Raw genomic sequence first — 25236 nt, 5'->3', positions numbered from 1 at the left:
GATATGTGCTTGATTAGTAAGGGTGCCAAAGGGAGAAAGCAGGAGAATGGGGTTGAGAGGGAAAAATGGACCATGATTCAATGGTAGAGCAGACTCAATGGCCCGAATGGCCTTATTCTTCTCCTACGTCCTATGATCCTAGAACTTACTTCCATTCCAATTTATTAAACCACTGGCAAGACTGACAATCCATATAAAATATATTAGTTTTTATTAAACGCACTCACAGGCCTCTCAAGAGCTGCTAAACAGTAATCAAATTTCCAAGAAGATGAGAATATTTAATAAAAACAAGAAACTGTTGTTCAGAATCAACATTTTAATTGACAAAATGTCTCATTATGTACTTGCAGAATAGCAAGCAACTGTACTCCAAATACGTACTCCAAATACGTACAGGTATGTAGGTTAATTGGCTGGGTAAATGTAAAAATTGTCCCTAGTGGGTGTAGGATAGTGTTAATGTGCGGGGATCACTGGGCGGCACGGACTTGGAGGGCCGAAAAGGCCTGTTTCCGGCTGTATATATATGATATGATAACTGAGTAATACCAATTCCATAAGCCACTGCCAAGCTAATTTTAATAATTAGACATACCTGCTGTTGTAGCCTTGGTAGTCATTGCAAGCGAGGGATTTGAAGCACAGTGGCGGATTTATCAAGCCGTTTTAGCCAAGAGTGTTTAGACTTGTAAATTGATTTTAACCTCCACTGTAATTGAAATCAATGAGTACGTGATTGGAATTACACGTTTTCATTTGAAAAATATTACAATTTAGGTTTTAGTATCTCAATGGGAGATGACACCTTGGCTCTAATTTTCTTTCACAAGATATGCATTCGAAGCAACCCAAGGATACGAAAGAATAAGTCAATTCCATCAATTTGCCCAACTATGAAATGCTACAATTCTGTGCAAATTATCAGGCTTTAGTATTTTGTAGGATTTTCCTCCCATTGCCCACGGCACGATGTTGCACACTTGGTAATGGCCTTATTCAAAAACAGCTGTCAACGACAGAATATTGATCAAATTAGTGGCATAGACCCTTGCCTCTTAAGTTAAGAGGCATAAAATAAGTTGGGTTATTGAACACATAAATCAGTACTAATGAAAAGGTCCTAGATCTTTGTTTTCAGCGATCCAAAGTTATTTAATTTCAAAAACCGCAAGTGAGATGTTTTGGTAATGCAGTACACGTTAACTGGGCTGTTCCCTAAATATCGGTGGCTGAGTAGCAATCAATATAGTTTTCAGAAACAACTCACAATCATTTAGTCTTCACTGGGATGTCATTGTACATTAGCATGAAGGAATTCAGCGGGAACTGTTTAGTTTAGAGATACAGCGCGGAAACAGGCCCTTCGAGTTACTCCAGCTTTTTGTGTCTACCTTAGCTAAATTCTCTGCATCCTTTCCAGCTTGACAATATTAAAATGATTACATTAGATGGGTTAGATCATAAAATATGCTCAATTTCATAAGGACAAGATAAGTGCTTAGGATTTAGGCCAATGCATTTCCTTTACTTACAATCGAGTTGTTGCAGGCCACTCTCTGGGGTGGAATCCCAGTGCATCGGTGCATCGGTGACTCTGTCTGACTTGTACAATCGGTACATTGCTGCCCAGACAAGACGCTTTGCGGTTGCCCCATAAGCTTTGGACTCTTCTGCCATTGATCTGTCGCACCATTTTGGGGTTTGTTGATAGAGACCGATCTCTCCAACAGTGGCCCTTCCTCATCCAAGATGGCCGTCTGTATGCGTGTAGATAAACGCTCAGCTACATGAAAAATCATTCAGGATTTATCAGAAAATGGTCACAACTGTTAAATTAGATACATTAAAAAACCCAAAGATAGACACAAAATGCTGCAGTAACTCGGAGGGTCAGGCAGCATCTCTGGAGAAAAGGAATAGGTGACGTTTCAGGTCAGTCCACTTCTTCAGACTAAAAGATAGAAAACCCCAGAACCAAACAGGTCCGGCCACAGATGACTTCTGGAAGGGTGGAGTCCATAATGGCCCATATTTGGTTGGGGAAGGCGTGATAATGACAGGGACACTAGTAGGATGACTAGGGTAGGGAAAGGGGGGGGGGGGGGAGGAATGCAGGCTTTTCATGAAATTAGAGAGATCAACAAGTGAAATACTAGGTACTGTTCTTTTTTTTAGAGATACAGCACAGAAACAGGCCCTTCAGCCCACCGTGTCCACGGCGCCCAGCGATCCCTGCACATTTACACTATCCTACACCCACTAGGGACAATTTTTACATTTGCCCAGCCAATTAACCTACAAACCTGTACATCTTTGGAGTGTGGGAGGAAACCGAAGATCTCGGAGAAAACCCACGCAGGTCACGGGGAGAACTTACAAACTCCGTACAGACGGCGCCCGTAGTCAGGATCGAACCCGAGTCTCCGGCGCTGCATTCGCTGTAAGGCAGCAACTCTACCGCTGCGCCACCGTTCCTCCAATAACAAAATACCGTGGATCATTGAATAATTTAAATAAGGGTTCATCATCATTCATTTAGGCAGATACATGGATAGGATAAGTTTAGCGGGATATGGGCCAAATGCAGACAGGTGGGACTAGTGTAGATGGGGCATGTTGGTCGGCGTGGGTAAGTTGGGCCGAAGGGCCCGTTTTCACACTGTGTGATACGGACTCTTGGGTGCTTATTCCAATCATGTGCAGATAGATTTAGTTTAGAGATACAGCATGGAAACACGCCCTTCGGCCCACCGTGTCCACACCAATCACCCGTTCCCACTAGTTTTATGTTATCCCACTTTCTCATCCTCTCCTTACACACTAGGAACAATTTACAGAGGGCCAATTAACTTGCAAACCCGGAGATTTAGTTTTAGTTTAGAGATAAAGTGCGGAAACAGCCTCTTCGGCCCACCGGGTCCACGCCAACCAGCGATCCCCGCATATTAACACTATCCTGCACACACTAGGGCCAATTTTTTACATTTGCTCAGCCAATTAACCTACATACCTGTACGTCTTTGGAGTGTGGGAGGAAACCGAAGATCTCGGAGAAAACCCACGTAGGTCACGGGGAGAACGTACAAACTCCGTACAGACAGCACCCGTAGTCGGGATGGAACCCGGGTCTCTGGCACTGCATTTACTGGAAGGCAGCAACTCTACCGTTGGGCCACTGGATCACCCTTTGTGGGCGGAAACCGGAGCACCCGGAAGAAACCCATGCGGTTTCCTCTGATAAGGCCGTAGAAAAGAATATAGCGAGATCCCTGCTTAAACAGTGGCATTATAATCACGAGAAGCCGACATCTCTCCCCTCGCACCTTGTATGATCGGGTGGCACGGCGGCGCAGCAGTAGAGTTGCCGCTTTACAGCGAATGCAGCGCCGGAGACTCAGGTTCGATCCTGACTACGGGCGCCGTCTGTACGGAGTTTGTACGTTCTCCCCGTGACCTGCGTGGGTTTTCTCCGAGATCTTTGGTTTCCTCCCACACTCCAAAGACGTACAGGTTTGTAGGTTAATTGACTGGGTAAAATGTAAAAATTGTCCCTAGTGTGTGTAGGATAGTGTTAGTGTGCGGGGATCGCTGGGCGGCGCGGACTCGGTGGGCCGAAGGGCCTGTTTCCGCGCTGTATCTCTAAATCTAAATCTCTAAATCTAAAATCTAAATCTAAATCATTCTTGATTCCTTTACTCTTGAGTAAAAGACACTGTGCATTCTCTTCTTTCGTATGTCAACTAAACCAATCAAAAGTGGCCATTGGTGCTTCAGAGTACCGTAGTTGACGCTTTGCTGCAAGTGTTGCCAGTTCTGTAGAACTACCCAGGGTGGACGACAAGGATGTAAAGCAGCTCCCACCCCACTGTGGATTCACCCCCATCTCTAATGATCTTTCGTGATTAGTACGGATGTCAGAGGTCATGGGGAGAAGGCAGGAGAATGGGGTTAGGAGGGAGAGATAGATCAGCCATGATTGAATGGCGGAGTAGACTTACAATAGACACAAAAAGCTGGAGTAACAGTGGGCCAGGCAGCATCTCTGAAGAGAAGGAATGGGTGACTTTTCGAGTCAGAAGGCAGTGGAGGCCAATACTCTGAATGCATTCAAGAGAGAGCTAGATAGAGCTCTTATGGATAGCGGAGTCAGGGGGTATGGGGAGAAGGCAGGAACGGGGTACTGATTGAGAATGATCAGCCATGATCACATTGAATGGTGGTGCTGGCTCGAAGGGCCGAATGGCCTACTCTTGAACCTATTGTCTATTACAGAGACCCTTCTTCAGATGGTGTAGACGATGAGCCAAATGGCCTAATTCTACTCCTATCCCTACTCCTATGACCTTATGATCTTATACACATTTAATCACATGGAACAGAGATTGAATCAAAAACAAGAAGAATGTTCTTTTAATTTCCATGCAAATTAATTGAAGTTATTCATATTCAGAAGGCTATAATCCTTACTATTTTTGTCGTGCTGGAACTCTGTGCCCATAATGGTGCAGAGACGAAAGGCCATTTTGTTTTCGGTGAGGGTCCCTGTCTTATCAGAGAAGATGTACTGTATCTGACCAAGGTCCTCAGTGATGTTCAAAGCACGGCACTCCAGACGTGTACTGGTTCTTTCATCGTACAGCTCAACATCGTTGCATATGAAGAATATCTGACCCAACTTTGCCAGCTCAATGGAAACGTATAAAGAGATCGGGATTAAGACCTGCCGAGAGTCAAGCATGAAGTGTGTTTAATTGGCGTATGTACCAACACCAGAACAGTATAAGAAAATAACTGCAGATGCTGGTACGAATCGAAGGTATTTATTCACAAAATGCTGGATTAACTCAGCATGTCAGGCAGCATCTCGGGAGAGAAGGAATGGGTGACGTTTCGGGTCGAGACCCTTCTTCAGTCTGAAACGTCACCCATTCTTTCTCTCCCGAGATGCTGCCTGACCTGTTGAGTTACTCCAGCATTTTGTGAATAAACACCAGAACAGTGATATTCTGATTCACAGCAGGCCTGTAATAAACACAAAATCAATACATGAATAAGCCCAATATTTGTGCATAAAACCCTTCGTGCAACCAATGACTGTCAGATGAAGTTCATAGTTGAGGTTAGTATTGCGTAGTGTTCAAGAGCCTGATGGTTGTTGTGAAGAAGCTATTCTTGAGCCTGGTGGTCATGATTTTCAGACTCCTGTACCTTCTTCCTGATGGCAGGAGTGAAACGAGAGTGTGGCCAGGATGGTGTGTCAAGGAAAGCAACAAAAGAACTTCAGCAACCAATTTCACAGAGAACTATATGAATACTCTTAAGCCTATTGTACTGTGCAATGGCTTGGTTGTAATCATGTGTAGTATGGTTTGGCTCGATAGCACACAAACAAGGTTTTTCACTTTACCTCAGTACACAAAACAAAAATAAAACAATAACCAATCCGTTTATGATATTAGTGCATCCAATTTAATGTTTTAGATTTAGATTTTTTAGATTTAAAGATACAGCGCAGAAACAGGCCCTTCGGTCCACCGGGTCCGCGCCGACCAGCGATCCCCGCACACTAACACTATCCTACACCCACTAGGGACAATTTTTACATTTGCCCAGCCAATTATCCTACAAACCTGCACGTCTTTGGAGTGTGGGAGGAAACCGAAGATCTCGGAGAAAACCCATGCAGGTCACGGGGAGAACGTACAAACTCCGTACAGACAGCACCCGTAGTCAGGATCGAACCCGAGTCTCCGGCGCTGCATTCGCTGTAAGGCAGCAACTCTACCGCTGCGCCACCGTGTCGCCCACATGTTACATTCAACTGTTTAGGTTTTGGGATGCAGCACTGAAACAGACCCTTCAGCCCTCTGACAATCGATAGCCCATTCACACGAGTTCTATGTTATCCCACTTTCTCATCCACACGCTACACACTTGGGGCAATGCACAGGGGCCAATTAACCGGATGTGGGAGCAGAGGGAGCGGGCAACACGAAGACAGCGCGAGTACCGGGCCCGTCCCCGGCACACTGCGTGCGGCCCCCCCCCTTGGCTCGCCAGCCTGCGAATTCCCCCCTTATTTAACCCCCCACAACTCCAGGTTTCTTCCCTCTCAGCCTTGGGTTAAGCTTTACACCCCCTCACTCTGTTATAGCGGACAATCGGCAATAACGGACACCATCCACCCCCCCCACCCCTCCATAGTGCGTTATTGCAAGGGTTTACTGTGGAGTCTTGTCCGATTCGGTTGCACATCACGCAAACAAAAGCTTCTCACGGTACTTCGGTGCACGTGACAATTATAAACCTAAAGTATTCGCAAACAGGTAAGGCCAAATACCAAGAGTTTGAAATGATTTACCTGCAATAATATCACCATCATCAGAAATGTGTGGAGAAAAGATGCAGCGGATGACATGAAGCTGAAATTCTGCTCTGGGAGTTCAAATGGAGGCCATGAAGCAAAGGTTCCAACACAAAATCTATGACCTAACATAGAAATTCATGGTTTTACATTTTAAACTTCAGAGAAACAGCACGGAAACAGGCCCTTCGGCCCATCTAGTCCTTCACCCCATACACTAGCACTACCCTACACACTAGGGTTGATTTTACCATAACCTACAAACCTGCACGTCTTTGGAATGTGGGAGGAAACCCACACGGTCACAGAGAGAACGTACAAACGCCCTACAGACAGCACATACGTACAGTCAGGGTCGAAACCCGGGTCTCTGGTATGGTTATGAAAAAGTATTCTCTAAGTAAAATGCGTGTCTACAAGCCTTAACAATAAACTTTCAGTGAATGGAAAACCTTTGCCAAATCAGTGTCAGAGAACTGAAGAGGCTCTTTAGTTTAAATATTCGCTTATTAGAACTATGATGGTTGTGAAGGAAAGAAAACTACAGATGCTGGTTTAAATCGAAGGTCGATACAAAATACTGGAGTAACTCAGCGGGTCAGGCAGCATCTCTGGAGAGAAGGAATGTGTGACGTTTCCGGTCGAGACCCTTCTTTAGACTGATCTTGTGAGATCACATCAGGGGCTGGGTCGCCTTATCTCCTGATTTCCTAAAGCCTACCTAACTTCCACAAAATAAGAGACCGCAGTGAGACCGCACCTGGAGTACTGTGTGCAGTTTTGGTCTCCAAATTTGAGGAAGGATATTCTTGCTATGGAGGGCGTGCAGCGTAGGTTCACTAGGTTAATTCCCGGAATGGCGGGACTGTCGTATGTTGAAAGGCTGGAGCAATTAGGCTTGTATACACTGGAATTTAGAAGGATGAGGGGGGATCTTATTGAAACATATAAGATAATTAGGGGATTGGACACATTAGAGGCAGGAAACATGTTCCCAATGTTGGGGGAGTCCAGAACAAGGGGCCACAGTTTAAGAATAAGGGGTAGGCCATTTAGAACGGAGATGAGGAAGAACTTTTTCAGTCAGAGAGTGGTGAAGGTGTGGAATTCTCTGCCTCAGAAGGCAGTGGAGGCCAGTTTGTTGGATGCTTTCAAGAGAGAGCTGGATAGAGCTCTTAAGGATAGCGGAGTGAGGGGGTATGGGGAGAAGGCAGGAACGGGGTACTGATTGAGAGTGATCAGCCATGATCGCATTGAATGGCGGTGCTGGCTCGAAGGGCTGAATGGCCTACTCCTGCACCTATTGTCTATTGTCTAAAACAAGGGTATGGTGGATGACTCCATATCTTTCTGGATGAGTGCAGGTCCAACAGTTATGAACATATTCTATCCTGTTTAAAATAGCTCACTTGGTTGGCACTTAATCTACTGCCCACAAAATCTGTACCTCCCCTTCTGACATACAATGTCTGCATAATGTACTACTAACAAAATCCACTCCAGTTACTTTCTGTAGCCACTAAAATTGAACACTTTGTAAATTTGTTGCCACCTTACGGTATGCAAAACTAAGAATGTCACTGGGACATGTCACATGTGATAATAAAGTATCATAAAGGTTTCTAAACACATGGCCCTCATCCTTCCACAAAGAAGGATGAGGGCAGGAATTACACCAAAATATCATCTTCAGCAAAGATCGACACACAAAGTGCCGGAGAAACCCAGCAGGCCAGGCAGCATCTCTGGACAAAATGGACAGATGACTTTGGTCTGAAGGAGGGTCTCGCCCCGAAACATCACCAGTCCATTTTCTCCAGAGATGCTGCCTGACCCGCTGAGTTACTCCAGCACTCTGTGCCTATTTTTGGTAGAAGCCAGCATCCATAAATCCCTCCAACATCATCACAGTATTTTTTAATTATTCTCCTTAAATAATTGAAGTCTGCAATCTGCCTCACAATAAACAAACAGGCGTGGTCATTTCTTCAGGTTTTAGAATTTATCTGGTGGAATTTCCTCATTGAATCCCATTACCATCAATGGTGTAGTTCTTCACAATTATAAGTAGTGACGCAAAAATATTTTAGGAACGTGAACTGCTACAGATTCAGGGCAATGAGATGCACTTGTCTTGTCCCACCGACACAAGTTATTTTATGCTTTAATTCCCACCTTTAATTACAACTGTAGTCAAGAACATCCCTCAATGTAACTTTAGTTTAGGTTAGTTTAGAGATATATCGCGGAATCAGGCCCTTTGGCCCACCGAATCCGCGCCAACCAATAAACACACATACACTAGTTCCATCCTACACACAAGAGGCAATTTTATAAAAGCCAATTAACCTGCAAACCTAAGCGTATTTGGAATGGGGGAGAAACCCGGAGAAAACCCACGCGGTCACGGGGAGAACGTACAAACTCCACACAGACAGCACCTGTAGTCAGGATCGAACCCGGGTCTCTGGCGCTGTAAGACAGCAACTCTACCGCTGCGCCACTCTGCATGTTCACCATGTATTCATTGTAACACATTTCTACTATAAATATATCATTCACCAATGTAGTTAGGTTTAGTTTGTTCCAGCAATTACCAGCCATTTCAATCCTATTAGACCATTCTCATTTAGACTGTTCTGACTGCTGCTTCTATAGATTGGCACAGTTGCACATCTTACCTATGGCTCCTACAAGGCACATAACCACCATAAGGATCATACAGCAGATGACATCCACGTTCATTTTTCTCTCCAACTTGCTCTGCTTACAACGAGGTCCATTATTATTGAGCATTGCTTTGGTCTCATGACCTGAAGGTATATTAAAACATTGCAAAAACTCATCATATATTTCATAACCTTCGGTAGCAATTCATCCAAAATCTGTTGTGTACAAATTGCTTTAAGGTTTCCCAATCTAATAATCTCAGTTGTGCACTTTAGATATTCAGACTTTGGAGATACAGAGTGAAAACAAGCCCTTCGGCCCACCGAGTCCGTGCCGACCAGCGATCACCCCGTACACTACCACTATCCTACATACACTAGGGACAATTTACAATTTTACCCAAGCCAATTAACCTACAAACCTGTACGTCTCTGGAGTGTGGGAGGAAACCGAAGCACCCGAATAAAACCCACGTGGTCACGGGGAGAACGTACAAACACTGTGCAGACAAGCACCGGTAGTCAGGATCGAACCCGGGTCCCTGGCATTGTGAAGCAGCAACACTACCACTATGCCACCCTAATAATAGATAACGATTAATTCAATGGGTAAATGCCAATCCCGGAGTACAAGATGCCAGCATTTTCAATTCACACGATGTATCGTAGGTTCCCAACAATACTTCAAAGAACTGTTGTCACTTTCCTGAAGGCAGTTTCCTGAAATGATAGCCTGACCTCTGAGAGAATGTGCCAACTGATTTAGCAGATAATGTGTGGAAACAAGGCTTCGTTTTATATTCGAGTTGCTGTCAATAAGAACAAACATGCTAAGGGCTGCAGCAGTCTTTGCCGCTTCTGAAAAGATGAATTTGGATGGTTGGTTTCATCAAAACACAGTGAGAAAATGCACCCAAATCACCAGCATGGACGCCTTGACTGACCTACTGTACCAACATGGACGTCTTGACTGACCTACAGTACCAACATGGAGGCCTTGACTGACCTACTATACCAACATGGACGTCTTGACCGGCCTACTGTACCAACATGGACGTCTTGACCGGCCTACTGTACCAACATGGACGTCTTGACTGACCTACTATACCAACATGGACATCTTGACTGACCTACTATACCAACATGGACGCCTTGACTGACCTACTATACCAACATGGATGTCTTGACTGACCTACTGTACACTTCCACTATGTTCTGGCTATGGGCATACACGCAAAACCATTTTGAACAATTATACGAACAGCCAGTATGTTTTATCCTCTCAATGAGCACAAGTCATCATGGCAACACTTTTTAACATTAGCGATGGTGATGACTAGTTCTGAACAATTACAGTTAGTATACTCTACTGAACATGCTTCCACTGTGGTATCAAGGTAAAATCATTTTTTTTAAAGTTTAATTTAGCTTAGAGATACAGCGCGGAAATAGGCTCTTCGGCCCACCAATGCCGCACCGTCCAGCGATCCCCACACACTAACACTATCCCACACACACAAGGAACAATTTTACATTTCACCTACAAACCCGTACGTCTTTGGACTGTGGGAGGAAACTGGAGATCTCGGAGAAATTCCCACGCAAGTCATGGGGAGAACGTACAAACTCTGTACAGACAGCACCACGTAGTCAGGATTGAACTCGGGTCTCTGGCGCTGTAAGGCAGCAACTCTACTGCTGCGTCACTGTGCCACTGTCTTCTTTAAAAGTTCAATCTCATGTTGTCATTGGGTCAAGCAGCATGGAAACAGGCCCTTCGGCCCAACTTGCCCACCCCGACCAACGTCCCACATCTACTCCAATCCTGTCTGCCTGCGTTTTGCCCGTGTCCTTCTAAACTTATCCTATTCATGAGCCTCATAAATGTATACACACAAGCCCGATTCTCCTTCAGTTCTCTCTGCTCCATGGAAAGCAAACTATATCCTGCACAGTGTATCTGCCCCCTTTGCTCCAATCATTGTACTTGAGTTTGGGTTCATTGTATCTATGTTCAGTGTTAAGTGATTGGATAGCATACAAAACAAAGTTTTTCACTGTACCTCGGTACACATGTCAATAATAAACCTGAACCTAACCAGGGCGACACCGTGGCGTAGTGGTAGAGTTGCTGCCTTACAGCGCCAGGGACCCGGGTTCAATCCTGACTACGGGGGTTTGTACGTTCTCCCCGTGATGTACGTGGGTTTTCTCCAGGTGCTCCGATTTGCTCCCACACACCAAACACATGCGTGGGTTAATTGGCTTTGGTTAAATTGTCCCTAGTGTGCAGGATAGTGCAAGTGTACGGGGTGATCGCTGGTCGGCACGGACTTTGTGGGCCGAAGGGCCTGTTTCCGCGCTGTGTCGCTAAAATTTAGTTTCATTTTCAAATAAAGAAACAATGTTTTTTTGCTGAATGAACTATGTAATAGGCTTCTCCTTCCTGCAGCCTTTTAATTAATGATTATCCTACTTCATCCTCATGCACCCAAGAAACCAAATTCGTGGGAATAATAAATCAACAAATCACACGATGTACCTGCATACACCACGATTCCCACAGTGACATTTGTATTCCGAATAGTGCAGCCTCGAATCAAGAGGCTGTCTTTATCAAACCCAATCTTTTCTTCAGATTCATTTCTGCAATCAAAACATCCCTTGATGAACATCACATTTCAAGGTTTCTTTTTAATTAACATTCGTTGATGCGAACATTCAAAATGCAAAGCATTTAGAGAGAAAAATCGATTGTTTCGAATGCAAGATTAAATGTATGTTTTTAAATGCAAAGTTTATAAAAAGGTTTAAATAAATACTTCCCCTCTTTGAAGATAGACACAAAGTGCTGGAGTAACTCAGTGGGTCAGGCAGCATCTCTGGAGAAAAAGGATAAGATGACTTTTCGGGTCGGGACCATTCTTCAGGCAGTCTGATAAAGGGTCCCGACAAAACATGGCACCCATCCTTTTTCTCCAGGGATGCTGCCTAACCCGCTGAGTTACTCCAGCACTTTGTCTATCTTCGGGATAAACCAGCATCTGCAGTTCTTTGTTTCTGCATTTTGGCTTTCCCAGCCTGGACCACTTTTACTTCATGTTTATTAATCTATGTACTAAAACTCTCGTTTGTTTGTTTGTTTGTTCCTGAACTACAGCCAAAACGGTACATGATCGCACGGCAATTTTAGGCCCACCTTACTCACCATCGTCCCTTTGGTGCTAATGGAAGAAGTTTCATTGAAATCGGTGTTATATTTTTAAAGTTATTCACATTTTAAAGTTTAAATCTATCTCCTCGGGAGGGAGGGAGGGAGGGAGGGAGGGAGGGAGGGAGGGAAGGAGGGAGGGAGGGAAGGAGGGAGGGAGGGAAGGAGGGAGGGAGGGAGGGGGTGGAGGGAAGGATGGAGGAGGAGGGGAGGGAGGGGGGGATGGGGGAGGGAGGGGAGGGAGGGGAGGGAGGGGAGGGATGGGGAGAGGGAGGAGAGGGGGAGGGGAAGGGGGAGGGGTGGAGGGAAAGGGGAGGGAGGAGGATAGGGGAGGGGGGGGGGAGGAGAGGGTGCTGCACCAATTCAGGTTTGGGCTCAACGGGTCCACTAGGTCTAGTCTGTTATACAATGCCGATAAGAAGATGGTGGACAAAGGCCAGAGAGAGTTGTTTCCACCTTCCACAGAGGGTGATGGGTGCCTGGAACATGCTGCCAAGGGTGGTGATGGTGGAGGCAGATACGATGGTGGTGTTTAAGAGGTTTTTAGATAGGCGCATGGATATGCAGGGAATGCAGGGATGCAGATTATGACATCATATTCAGCCAAAGAGTCAGTTCCCGTGCTATAACGGCACGGTAGCGCAGCGGTAGAGTTGCTGCTTTACAGCGAATGCAGCGCCGGAGACTCAGGTTCGATCCTGACTACGGGTGCTGCACTGTAAGGAGTTTGTACGTTCTCCCCGTGACCTGCGTGGGTTTTCTCCGAGATCTTCGGTTTCCTCCCACACTCCAAAGACGTACAGGTATGTAGGTTAATTGGCTGGGTAAATGTAAAAATTGTCCCTAGTGGGTGTAGGATAGTGTTAATGTACGGGGATCGCTGGGCGGCACGGACTTGGAGGGCCGAATAGGCCTGTTTCCGGCTGTATAGATATGATATGATATGATATGATATTCTATGTACTGCAGAAGATAATTCTTACTCACACAAAGCCTTTAAATTTATTGAGATCATTGTTGGGATTTTCACAGACGATGGTGTTGTTGAAGTTCATTGGTTCAAATTCAGAGTCCTAAAAAATATATAACATTATAATGTAAGAAAATAACTCCAGATGCTGGTACAAATCAAAGGTATTTATTTCACAAAATGCTGGAGTAACTCAGCAGGTCAGGCAGCATCTCAGGAGAGAAGGAATGGGTGACGTTTCGGGTCGAGACCCTTCTTCAGACTGATGTCAGGGGGCGGGAAAAAGGAAGGATATAGGTGGAGACAGGAAGATAGAGAGAGAACTGGGAAGGGGGAGGGGAAGAGAGGGACAGAGGAACTATCTAAAGTTGGAGAAGTCAATGTTCATACCACTGGGCTGCAAGCTGCCCAAGCGAAATATGAGGTGCTGTTCCTCCAATTTCCGGTGGGCCTCACTATGGCACTGGAGGAGGCCCATGACAGAAAGGTCAGACTGGGAGTGGGAGGGGGAGTTGAAGTGCTCAGCCACCGGGAGATCAGGTTGGTTAAGGCATTATAATCATCAGCTAAACTGAAACGGCAGGTTAAACATTACAATATATTTTGCCAGGACTAATAATTCACACCAGGACTAATAAAACGATCAAGTGCTATTTGTTTGATTTTGGAACAAAGGATCAAGTCTCACTTTAGACTCTAGAGATACAGTGCAGAAACAGGCCATTCGGCCCACCGAGTCTGTGCTGACCCGTGCTCACCCTGTACACTAACACTATCCTACACACTCAGGACAGTTTACAATTTTTTCTTAACTGAAGCCAATTAAACCAGAAACCAGCACGTCTTTGGAGTGTGGGAGGAAACCGGAGCACCCGGAAGAAAACCCTCAGGATCACAGGGAGAACATACAAACATCGTACAAACAGTACCCCTAGTCAGAATCGAACCCGTGTTTTGGCGCTATAAGGCAACAACTCTACTGCTGTGGCACTGTGCCACCATGCCACGTCTGCAATGTTGGTTTATGTGTAGTAATTTTAAGAGCAGAATAACAAGTGAATATTCTTCTCTCCACATTGGTAAAAACTTGACTTTACTTTATTGACACGTGTACAGAGGTAGAGTGAAAAGCTTTTGTTGCGTGCAATCCAGTCAGGGGAAAGACTACACACGAGTACAATCGAGCCATCCACAGCGGACAGATACATGATAGAGGGAATAATGTTTACTGCAAGATAAAGCCCAATAAAGTCCAATTGAAGTAGATAGTAGCTCAGGACCACTTTCTAGTTGGTGATAGGATGGCTCAGTTGCCAGATAACAGCTGGGAAGAAACTGTCCCCGAATCTGGAGGTGTGCGTTTCCACACTTCTGTACCTCTTGCCCGATGGGAGAGGGGAGAAGAGGGAGTGGCCAAGTTGAGATTCGTCCCTGATTCTTAGCAATTTCATAGCAAATGCTCCAAATGATGTTTCCTAAGAATAACAATTCAAAGAAATAGCAACGTCTTACTGGATTTGAAAATCCTTTCACCGCGCGTCTTTGCTTGAGATTAGTTTCTCCATCGAGGTTTGACGTCTCAATGTAGCAGATGCCATTTTGTTCTGATGAATGCAACAGGAGGATATCAGCCGGAATAATTTCATTGCATGATAATTGTGTAAAGTCACCCACATACACATCTTTCCAGCACTTCTCAACATAGCGCCGCTGTTTCCTGTGGAAGAATATATATTTGCACAGCCTTATGAATAGTTTTAGCACAAAATAACATATCTCCTGTACCCAGGGTTAGATCCTCTCCTCTTTTAGACTTTAGATATACAGCGCAGAAACATGATCTTCGGTGTACTGAGTCCGCACCGACCAGCGATCACCACACACTAGGGACAATTTACAATTTGACATGAGTTAGTTCCTCTTTTCTTTTAAAAGTTAGAGTTACAGCATGGAAACAGGCCCTTCGGCCCACACCCACCAGTGATCACCCCGTACACTGGCACTATCCGACACACTAGGGACAACTCACATTTTTTATGGAAGCCAATTAACCTACAAATCTGTATGTCGTTGGAGTGAGGGAGGAAACCGGAGCACCCGGAGAAAAATACCATGTGATCATGGGAAGAACGTGCAAACTCCACACAGGCAGCACCCGTAGTCGGGAGCGAACCCGGGTCTCTGGCTCTGTCCGGCAGCAATTCTACCGCTGTAGCCTATGGGGCCCATAATGGCCCATTGTTGGCTGGGGAAGAGGTGATAACGAAGGGATACACGGATGCGAACAGTGGAACTAGTAGGATGACTAGGGTGAGAGAGGGGAGGAGAGAGGGAATGCAGGGGTTACTTGAAATTAGAGTGAGCAAGATTCATACTGTGGGGTGTAAACTGCCCAAGCGAAATATGAGGTGCTGTTCCTCCAAGTCTGTTTGTTAGTTACGCTTAAAAGCACCCCAAGGATCTCCACGTGCAGTTTGGCTTTGCAAACATGCTATTGACAAAAAGGATTGGAATTTGGCTCATAATTTATCTCTCTTTAGGCACCCATCTAATAGCATTGTGTAAGACCAAGGGAAATCAGGACTTCTAATCATCAAGAGCTTCCAATTTATAAAAATGCTTAAAATGATCAAATACCCTGGAGCACCAGAGGAAAAAGAAACAAACTGCTTTTATTCATTGATTAATTAGCTTCTGTAAATTGTCCTTAGTGTTTAAGATAGCACGAGTGTTTGGGTGGTCGTTGGTCGGCATGGAATCGGTGGGCCGAAGGAATTGTTTCCATGCTGCATCTCTAAGGGCAGCACAGTGGTAAAGTTACTGCCTCACAGCACCAGAGACCAGTGTTCCAACCTGACTACGGGTGCCGTCTGTACGGAGTTTGTACGTTCTCCCCGTGACCTGCGAGGGTTTTCTCTGAGATCTTCGGTTTCCTCCCACACTCCAAAGATGCACAGGTTTGTAGATTAATTGGCTTGGTATAAATGTAAAAATTGTCCCGAGTGTGCGCAGGGTGGGGTTAATGTGCGGGGATCACTGGTGGGTGTGGGTGTGTCAGATAAAACTAGCGCACGAGCAACCACTGGTCAACATGGAACCGGCGGGTCAAAGGGCCAGCTTTGTCGCGGTATCTCTAAACTGAACTAAACTTCAGATCTTGTTGGCCACTCTTTTCTTGCGATTTCACAACTGATAGCAAATTTATCGTTAATGTTGATGAAGTTGCCTGTTGCATTTGAGTCAGGATTACCTTGGCACAAGGAACAACGAACCTGACCGTTTGAATGAAGGGGAAAAATCATTAAAGACTTAAATATTAGCAAATTTGCATTCCTTTCAAAATTAATGGATTCACTTAAGGGATTAAAAATAAACCCCAATTTAAATAGACAATAGACAATAGACAATAGACAATAGGTGCAGGAGTAGGCCATTCAGCCCTTCGAGCCAGCACCGCCATTCAATGCGATCATGGCTGATCACTCTCAATCAGTACCCCGTTCCTGCCTTCTCCCCATATCCCCTCACTCCGCTATCCTTAAGAGCTCTATCCAGCTCTCTCTTGAAAGCATCCAACGAACTGGCCTCCACTGCCTTCTGAGGCAGAGAATTCCACAACTTCACCACCCTCTGACTGAAAAAGTTCTTCCTCATCTCCGTTCTAAATGGCCTACCCCTTATTCTTAAACTGTGGCCCCTTGTTCTGGACTCCCCCAACATTGGGAACATGTTATCTGCCTCTAATGTGTCCAATCCCCTAATTATCTTATATGTTTCAATAAGATCCCCCCTCATCCTTCTAAATTCCAGTGTATACAAGCCCAATTGCTCCAGCCTTTCAACATACGACAGTCCCGCCATTCCGGGAATTAACCTAGTGAACCTACGCTGCACGCCCTCCATAGCAAGAATATCCTTCCTCAAATTTGGAGACCAAAACTGCACACAGTACTCGAGGTGCGGTCTCACCAGGGCCCGGTACAACTGTAGAAGGACCTCTTTGCTCCTATACTCAACTCCTCTTGTTACGAAGGCCAACATTCCATTGGCTTTCTTCACTGCCTGCTGTACCTGCATGCTTCCTTTCATTGACTGATGCACTAGGACACCCAGATCTCGTTGAACTCCCCCTCCTCCTAACTTGACACCATTCAGATAATAATCTGCCTTTCTATTCATACTTCCAAAGTGAATAACCTCACACTTATCTACATTAAACTGCATCTGCCATGTATCCGCCCACTCACACAACCTGTCCAGGTCACCCTGCAGCCTTATTGCATCTTCCTCACAATTCACACTACCCCCCAACTTAGTATCATCTGCAAATTTGCTAATGGTACTTTTAATCCCTTCGTCTAAGTCATTAATGTATATCGTAAATAGCTGGGGTCCCAGCACCGAACCTTGCGGTACGCCACTGGTCACTGCCTGCCATTCCGAAAGGGACCCATTTATCCCCACTCTTTGCTTTCTGTCTGTCAACCAATTTTCTATCCATGTCAGTACCCTACCCCCAATACCATGTGCCCTAATTTTGCCCACTAATCTCCTATGTGGGACCTTGTCGAAGGCTTTCTGAAAGTCGAGGTACACCACATCCACTGACTCTCCCTTGTCAATTTTCCTAGTTACATCCTCAAAAAATTCCAGTAGATTTGTCAAGCATGATTTCCCCTTCGTAAATCCATGCTGACTCGGAATGATCCCGTTACTGCTATCCAAATGCTCAGCAATTTCGTCTTTTATAATTGACTCCAGCATCTTCCCCACCACTGATGTCAGACTAACTGGTCTATAATTACCCGTTTTCTCTCTCCCTCCTTTCTTAAAAAGTGGGATAACATTTGCTATCCTCCAATCCACAGGAACTGATCCTGAATCTATAGAACATTGAAAAATGATCTCCAATGCTTCCACTATTTCTAGAGCCACCTCCTTAAGTACTCTGGGATGCAGACCATCAGGCCCTGGGGATTTATCAGCCTTCAGTCCCATCAGTCTACCCAAAACCATATCCTGCCTAATGTGGATTTCCTTCAGTTCCTCCATCACCCTAGGTTCTCCGGCCCCTAGAACATTTGGGAGATTATGTGTATCTTCCTCAGTGAAGACAGATCCAAAGTAACGGTTTAACTCGTCTGCCATTTCTTTGTTCCCCATAATAAATTCCCCTGCTTCTGTCTTCAAGGGACCCACATTTGCCTTGACTATTTTTTTCCTCTTCACGTACCTAAAAAAACTTGCTATCCTCCTTTATATTATTGGCTAGTTTACCCTCGTACCTCATCTTTTCTCCCCGTATTGCCTTTTTAGTTAACTTTTGTTGCTCTTTGAAAGAGTCCCAATCCTCTGTCTTCCCACTCTTCTTTGCTATGTTATACTTCCTCTCCTTAATTTTTATGCTGTCCCTGACTTCCCTCGTCAGCCACAGGTGTCTCTTACTCCCCTTAGAGTCTTTCCACCTCTTTGGAATAAATTGATCCTGCAACCTCTGCATTATTCCCAGGAATACCTTCCATTGCTGTTCTACCGTCTTCCCTGCTAGGGCCTCCTTCCAATCAATTTTGGCCAGCTCCTGCCTCATGCCTCTGTAATCCCCTTTGCTATACTGTAATACCGACACTTCCGATTTTCCCTTCTGCCTTTCCATTTGCAGAGTAAAACTTATCATGTTGTGATCACTGCCTCCTAATGGCTCTTTTACCTCTAGTCCCCTTATCAGATCAGGATCATTACACAACACTAAATCCAGAATTGCCTTCTCCCTGGTAGGCTCCAGTACAAGCTGTTCTAAGAATCCATCTCGAAGGCACTCTACAAACTCTCTTTCCTGGGGTCCATTTCCAACCTGATTTTCCCAGTCTACCTGCATGTTGAAATCTCCCATAACCACCGTAGCATTACATTTTTGACACGCCAATTTTATCTCCTGTTTCCCCCAATGTCATGGACATTTAAAAATCAGCCTTCTGTCTCAGGTATTGATATATTTAATGTCTAAAATTTCATTACATCAATTTTAAATAATTTAGCAATTTTAAAAAGAGCCAATAAAACTCAATTCACTGTTTCCTCTCTTTCTTTTCATCTGGATTTTCTTCATTTTAATTTCTCCATTGGTACACAATTCCAGCCAAAGTCACAAGTGCAACAAAAAGCTTTTCACTGTGCCTCTGTACACGTGACATTAAACTAAACTACAAACAAAAACATGTATTTAATCCGTATTAAAATCCCAATAACCCAAATTTTAGTTTAGTTTTGTTTAGAGATACAGCATGGAAACAGGCCCTTCGGCCCACCGAGCCCACGCCGACCTGCGATCCCCCCGCTCACACTAGTTCTATGTTATCCCACTTTGACATCTACTACATGGGAGCAATTTACAGAGGGCCAATTAACCTACAAACCCGCAAGGCCAATTCTCTGAATGCATTCAAGAGAGAGCTAGATAGAGCTCTTAAGGATAGCGGAGTCAGGGGGTATGGGGAGAAGGCAGGAACGGGGTACTGATTGAGAATGATCAGCCATGATCACATTGAATGGCGGTGCCGGCTCGAAGGGCCGAATGGCCTACTCCTGCACCTATTGTCTATTGCCTATTCTCCTTGGGACGTGGGAGGAAACCGGAGTACCTGGAGAAAACCCACATGGTCACAGGGAGAACATCTATCACTTGCCAGGCTTTATCCCGTCCCGCCTTTTTCATTCATTTAATCACTTAATTTTTCTGCTTTTTGTTTTTAACTCAAATATGGATCTGATAACAGAGTCATAGAGTCAAACAGCACAGAAACAGGCCTTTCTGCCCCTCCGGTCCATACCGACCAAGATGCCACATCCAACCTAGTCTAATTTGTCTGACAATAGACAATAGCTGCAGGAGTACGGCCCTTCGAGCCAGCACCGCCATTCAATGTGATCATGGCTGATCATTCTCAATCAGTACCCTATTCCTGCCCTCTACCCATACTCCCTGACTCCGCTATCCTTAAGAGCTCTATCTAACTGCATTTGCTGCATATCCTTCTAACCTTTCCTTATCCATGTACTTATCCAAATGTCTTTTAAATGCTGTTATTGTATCTGCCTCAACTTCTTCCTCTGACAGCTCGTTCCACATACCCAAGGAGAGGTCTGGGCCACTTGGTCTAGTACCCACTAACCTCCAAGTGAAAAAAGTTGCCCCTCAGGTTCCTATTACTGTAAATCTTTCCCCTCTCACCCAAAACCTCCAGCTCTTGATCTGTCCTACTCGGGGTAAAAAGCACTGTGCATTCTCCCTTTCTATTGGCCTCATGATTTGAAACACCTCTATGCTTGACAGCACAGCAGCACAGCAGGTAGAGCTGCTATCTCACAGCGCCAGAGACCCGGGTTCAATCCTGACCACAGGTGCTGTATGTGTGGAATTTGTACGTTCTCCCTGTGACAGTGTGGGTTTCCTCCGGGTGCTCCGGTTTCTTCCCACATCCCAAAGACGTGTGGGTTTCTAGGTTAATTGGCCCTCTGTAAATTGCCCCTAGTGTACAGGGAGTGGACGAGAAAGCAGGATAACACAGAACCAGTGTGAACGGGTGATGGATGGTTGGTGTGGACTCGGTGGGCCTTCAGCGCCTGTTTCCATGCTGTCTCTCAAAACTAAACTAAATAAGATCACATCTCAGCCTCCTGCTCTCCAAGGAACAAAGGTTATAGTCAAGTACCACTTTAGTTGTTGAATTTGGGATTATTGTGAGACTGAAATGGCATTTCTTCATTGATATCATCTTACAATACATTTTCTGTTGCAAAATAGAACAAAGTACAGTGGGATGAAGGAAATGCCCATCTACTAATTTCTAAATCAAAGCAATATTTTACATTTATATAGTGTCTGTCATGTCCTCCAAATAGCCTGAGGCAATTTACATTAAGAGGTGTAATTTTCTGAACAGGCCAATATTCACTCGGTAGGCTTTCTATAATGTCATCACAAGAGAAATGTATAATGGTTCATCTGTTGCAGTGTCACCATTTCTGATGCCATTTTTACATTTAAAAAATGAAATGTCTCTGTTGTCATTCTGAATAAAGGTCAAAATTAACAACAGTACATTATTTTTGGCATAAGTCATTATTAGTAGTGGAGAATTGACTAATGCAAGACAATTATACCTGTTCTTGAAACCCACAAGCTAGTCCTGTTATAATTGATTGGAAAGTCTTTCATATCAGCGCTAATTTCCATAGAGTCATAGAGTCAGTTCAGTTTATTGTCACGTGTACTGAGGTAGAGTGAAAAGATTTAGTTTCGTGCTAACCAGCGGAAAGACAATGCATGATTACAATTGAGCCATTTACAGTGTGTCGATGATAAGGAAATAACGTTTAGATTTTTAGATTTTTTTTTAGATTTAGAGATACAGCGCAGGAACAGGCCCTTCGGCCCACCGGGTCCGCGCCGCCCAGCGTTCCCCATATATTAACACTATCCTACACCCACTAGGGACTATTTAAAAAAAAACATTTGCCCAGCCAATTAACCTACAAACCTGTACGTCTTTGGAGTGTGAGAGGAAACCGAAGATCTCGGAGAAAACCCATGCAGGTCACGGGGAGAACGTACAAACTCCGTACAGACAGCACCCGTAGTCAGGATCAAACCTGAGACTCCGGCGCTGCATTCGCTGTAAGGCAGCAACTCTACCGCTGCGCCACCGTGCAAGGCAAAGCCAGCAAAGTCCGATCAAGGATAGTCCGAGGGTCTCCAATGAGGTAGATAGTAGTTCAGGACTCTAGTTGTTGGTAGGATGATTCAGTTGCCTGATAACAGCTGGGAAGAAACTGTCCCTGAATCTGGAGGAGTGTGTTTTCTGTGCACTTCTATACCTTTTGACCGATGGGAGATGGTCATAGAATCATAGAGTGTGGATAAAGGCCCTTTGGCCCAACTTGCCCAGGCTGGCCAACATGTCTCATCTACACTAGTCCCACCAGCCTGTGCTCGGCCCATATCCTTCTAAACCTTTCCTATCCTTGTACCTGTCCAATGTTTTTTAAACGTTGTGATTGTACCTGCCTCAACTACCGCCTCTTGCAGCTCGTTCCATTTGCCCACCACCCTTTGTGTAAAAATGGTAACACGAGCTTGGTACATTCTTTTGCTTGGTAAAATCTAAACATTATACCACATTCAGCCACTGTATCATAGTCTAAAGGCCCAAGAATATTTGGACAAGAATCTCAACCCTAATTGGTAATGCTAAACAAGAACTATGTTTCAATTCATTTTCATTTACTTCAGTGGAATGAATTTCGGAAGCTGAGTACAATTTATTGCCACTGTTACCTTGCCCATTATTCAGTTTAGTTCATTAGGTCCTTCTGCAGTTGTACAGGGCCCTAGTGAGATCGCACCTGGAGTACTGCGTGCAGTTTTGGTCTCCGAATTTGAGGAAGGATATTCTTGCTATTGAGGGCGTGCAGCGTAGGTTTACTAGGTTAATTCCCGGAATGGCGGGACTGTCATATGTTGAAAGACTGGAGCCACTAGGCTTGTATACATTGGAATTTAGAAGGATGAGAGGAGATCTTATCGAAACGTATAAGATTATTAAGGGGTTGGACACGTTAGAGGCAGGAAACATGTTCCCAATGTTGGGGGAGTCCAGAACAAGAGGCCACAGTTTAAGAATAAGGGGTAGGCCATTTAGAACTGAGATGAGGAAAAACTTTTTTAGTCAGAGAGTTGTGAATCTGTGGAATTCTCTGCCTCAGAAGGCAGTGGAGGCCAATTCTCTGAATGCATTCAAGAGAGAGCTAGATAGAGCTCTTAAGGATAGCGGAGTCAGGGGGTATGGGGAGAAGGCAGGAATGGGGTACTGATTGAGAATGATCAGCCATTGAACAGCGGTGCTGGCTCGAAGGGCCGAATGGCCTCCTCCTGCACCTATTGTCTATTGTCTATTGTTGTCGCGTGTACCGAGGTACAGTGATAAGCTTTTTGTTGCGTGCTATCCAGTCAGCGAAAAGGCTATACATGATTACAATCAAGTCAGCCACTGTGTACAGATACAGGATAAAGGTAATAATGTTTAGTGCAAGATGGAGCCCAATTAAAGATAGTTCAAAGGCACTACTGCAGTCATTGACACTACTGACTCGGATTTCATTTCAAAACAATAGTGTGAGGCAAATATCTTTGACTAAAATAAATACTTCTTCACATTCATTCATAAATTCCTTACCAATCAAATACCCTTGTCGTTGTTTCGTTTATCTTCTTATCAAATTGGTATCGTTTGAAATCCTCAACTCCATCTTTAATTGCAGTAACGGACATCACAATTATTATCGGTAGCATGGTTATCTCTTTATGGAACACTTCAATGGATGGGATCCAGTTCAGAAAGGCTAGCAACAGGAAGTAAACATTGGCAAATCTAGAACATGAGAAGAGAGAGAGAGAGAGGAAATAGGCTGTTTATATTCTTCAATGTGATCCGTGCCAAATCACATTAGAAAAAGAAACTTAACTAATTTGTCGAAAAGTAAAAGACACAAAGTAACTCATTTGCCCGATGACGCACGGTGGCGCAGTGGTAGAGTTGCCGCCTTACAGCGCTTGCAACACCGGAGACCCAGGTTCGATCCTAACTACGGGTGCTGTCTGTATGGAGTTTGTACGCGTGGCACGTGGGTTTTCTTCGAGATCTTCGCTTTCCTCCCACACTCCAAAGACGTACAAGTTTGTAGGTAAATTGGCTTGGTGTAAGTGTAAATTGTCCCTAGTGTGTGTAGGATAGTGTTAATGTGCGGGGATCACTGGTTGGACTCGGTGGGCCGAAGGGCCTGTTTCCACGCTGTATCTCTAAACTAAACTAAATTAAAACTAAACTCAGGCAGCATCGCTAGAGGACGTTGACAGGTGAAGTTTTGGGTCGGGACCCTTCTTCAGACCCATTTCCAATGCCTGAATCTTGCTTCCAGCATGATTGGAATCTAGCTTTAAAGTGCATTTATTGAAAACAGTTTAGACTTTAGAGATACAGCATGGGAACAGACACCTTTGGCCTGCTGAGTTCATGCCAGTCAGCGAATACCCCATACACTAACAATATCCTACACACACTAGGGCCAATTTACAACTTTTACCAAAGTCAATTAACCTGCAAGTCTGTACGTCTTTGGAGAGTGGGAGCAAACCGGAGCACCCTGAGGAAACCCACGCAGTCACGGGGAGAACGTACAAACTCCGTACAGACAGCACAAAATAGTCAGGATCGAACCTGGGTCCCGTAAGGCAGCAAATCTACCGCAGGCGCCACAGCGCCGCGCAGTTGTCGAGCTTAAAATGGCCGAACAGACAAAGGGGCAAATCGGGCAAAGAACAAAATAATAACATTCAAATATTTATAAAATGCATGACCGAAACTTTTCTTTTGGAACAGTGAAATGTTAACTGCCAATTAGATTATAAAATAAAACACATTTTCACCGAGGAAAACCAATTTAACAGAGACAAATCGTGGTGCTCACCTCTTACACTGTTCAATAAAGTTCTTTGGGAGAAAGTTGATGATGGTGTATTTTCTCGTGGTGATTTTGTTGCTCGTATAGTTTCTCATTAGCCTTTCCGAATCCTTGCTGAGCATTCGATTATTTGGAATGATAATTCTTTGCTTAGTTAAAGTGGGCGATTGTTGACCTTTGGCGGTGGAATTCAAGGGCGGAGATGACAGCAATGGCGTTGTTTCAGAGAGGCTGTTTCTCCTCTGTGCCTGGAAACGGAATCTAAGCCATTCTATTGTGTGTGCCATGATTCATTCTCTGGATCACGTTCCTCTCTTCAATTGAAAAGTCTGATATTGGACCAGAAATAATTACCATCTTGTATTAGTTTTGTGTTTTTAGTTCAGGGATCCAGCGTGGAAACAGGCCCTTCGGCCTACCGGGTCCACGCAGACCGGCGATCCCCGCACACTAACACTATCTTAACAATTTATTCACAAAATGCTAGAGTAACTCAGCAGAT

At 44.7% G+C, this 25236-nt stretch overlaps 1 protein-coding gene across 1 annotated transcript in view; it reads right to left on the bottom strand.

Annotated features, from left to right (window-relative positions):
- Nucleotides 1-25021, bottom strand: part of LOC144599805 (phospholipid-transporting ATPase VB-like) — a 67655-nt gene extending 42634 nt beyond the window's left edge. Inside the window, exons 1-9 of the mRNA XM_078411046.1 lie at nucleotides 24741-25021; nucleotides 23450-23644; nucleotides 14730-14934; nucleotides 13235-13320; nucleotides 11579-11682; nucleotides 9049-9180; nucleotides 6365-6492; nucleotides 4471-4723; nucleotides 1536-1786 (exon numbers count right to left, since the gene is read on the bottom strand). Coding sequence (XP_078267172.1) covers nucleotides 1536-1786; nucleotides 4471-4723; nucleotides 6365-6492; nucleotides 9049-9180; nucleotides 11579-11682; nucleotides 13235-13320; nucleotides 14730-14934; nucleotides 23450-23644; nucleotides 24741-25021 — 1635 coding nt within the window. The remainder of the gene's footprint in view (nucleotides 1-1535; nucleotides 1787-4470; nucleotides 4724-6364; nucleotides 6493-9048; nucleotides 9181-11578; nucleotides 11683-13234; nucleotides 13321-14729; nucleotides 14935-23449; nucleotides 23645-24740) is intronic.
- Between the last annotated feature and the right edge of the window lie 215 nt (nucleotides 25022-25236).

Source organism: Rhinoraja longicauda, chromosome 14 (assembly GCF_053455715.1).
Source record: "Rhinoraja longicauda isolate Sanriku21f chromosome 14, sRhiLon1.1, whole genome shotgun sequence".
NCBI classification, from domain to species: Eukaryota; Metazoa; Chordata; class Chondrichthyes; order Rajiformes; family Arhynchobatidae; genus Rhinoraja; species Rhinoraja longicauda.
The sequence above is the reverse complement of the archived record's forward strand: the minus strand, read 5'-3'. Positions and strand labels throughout refer to the sequence as shown.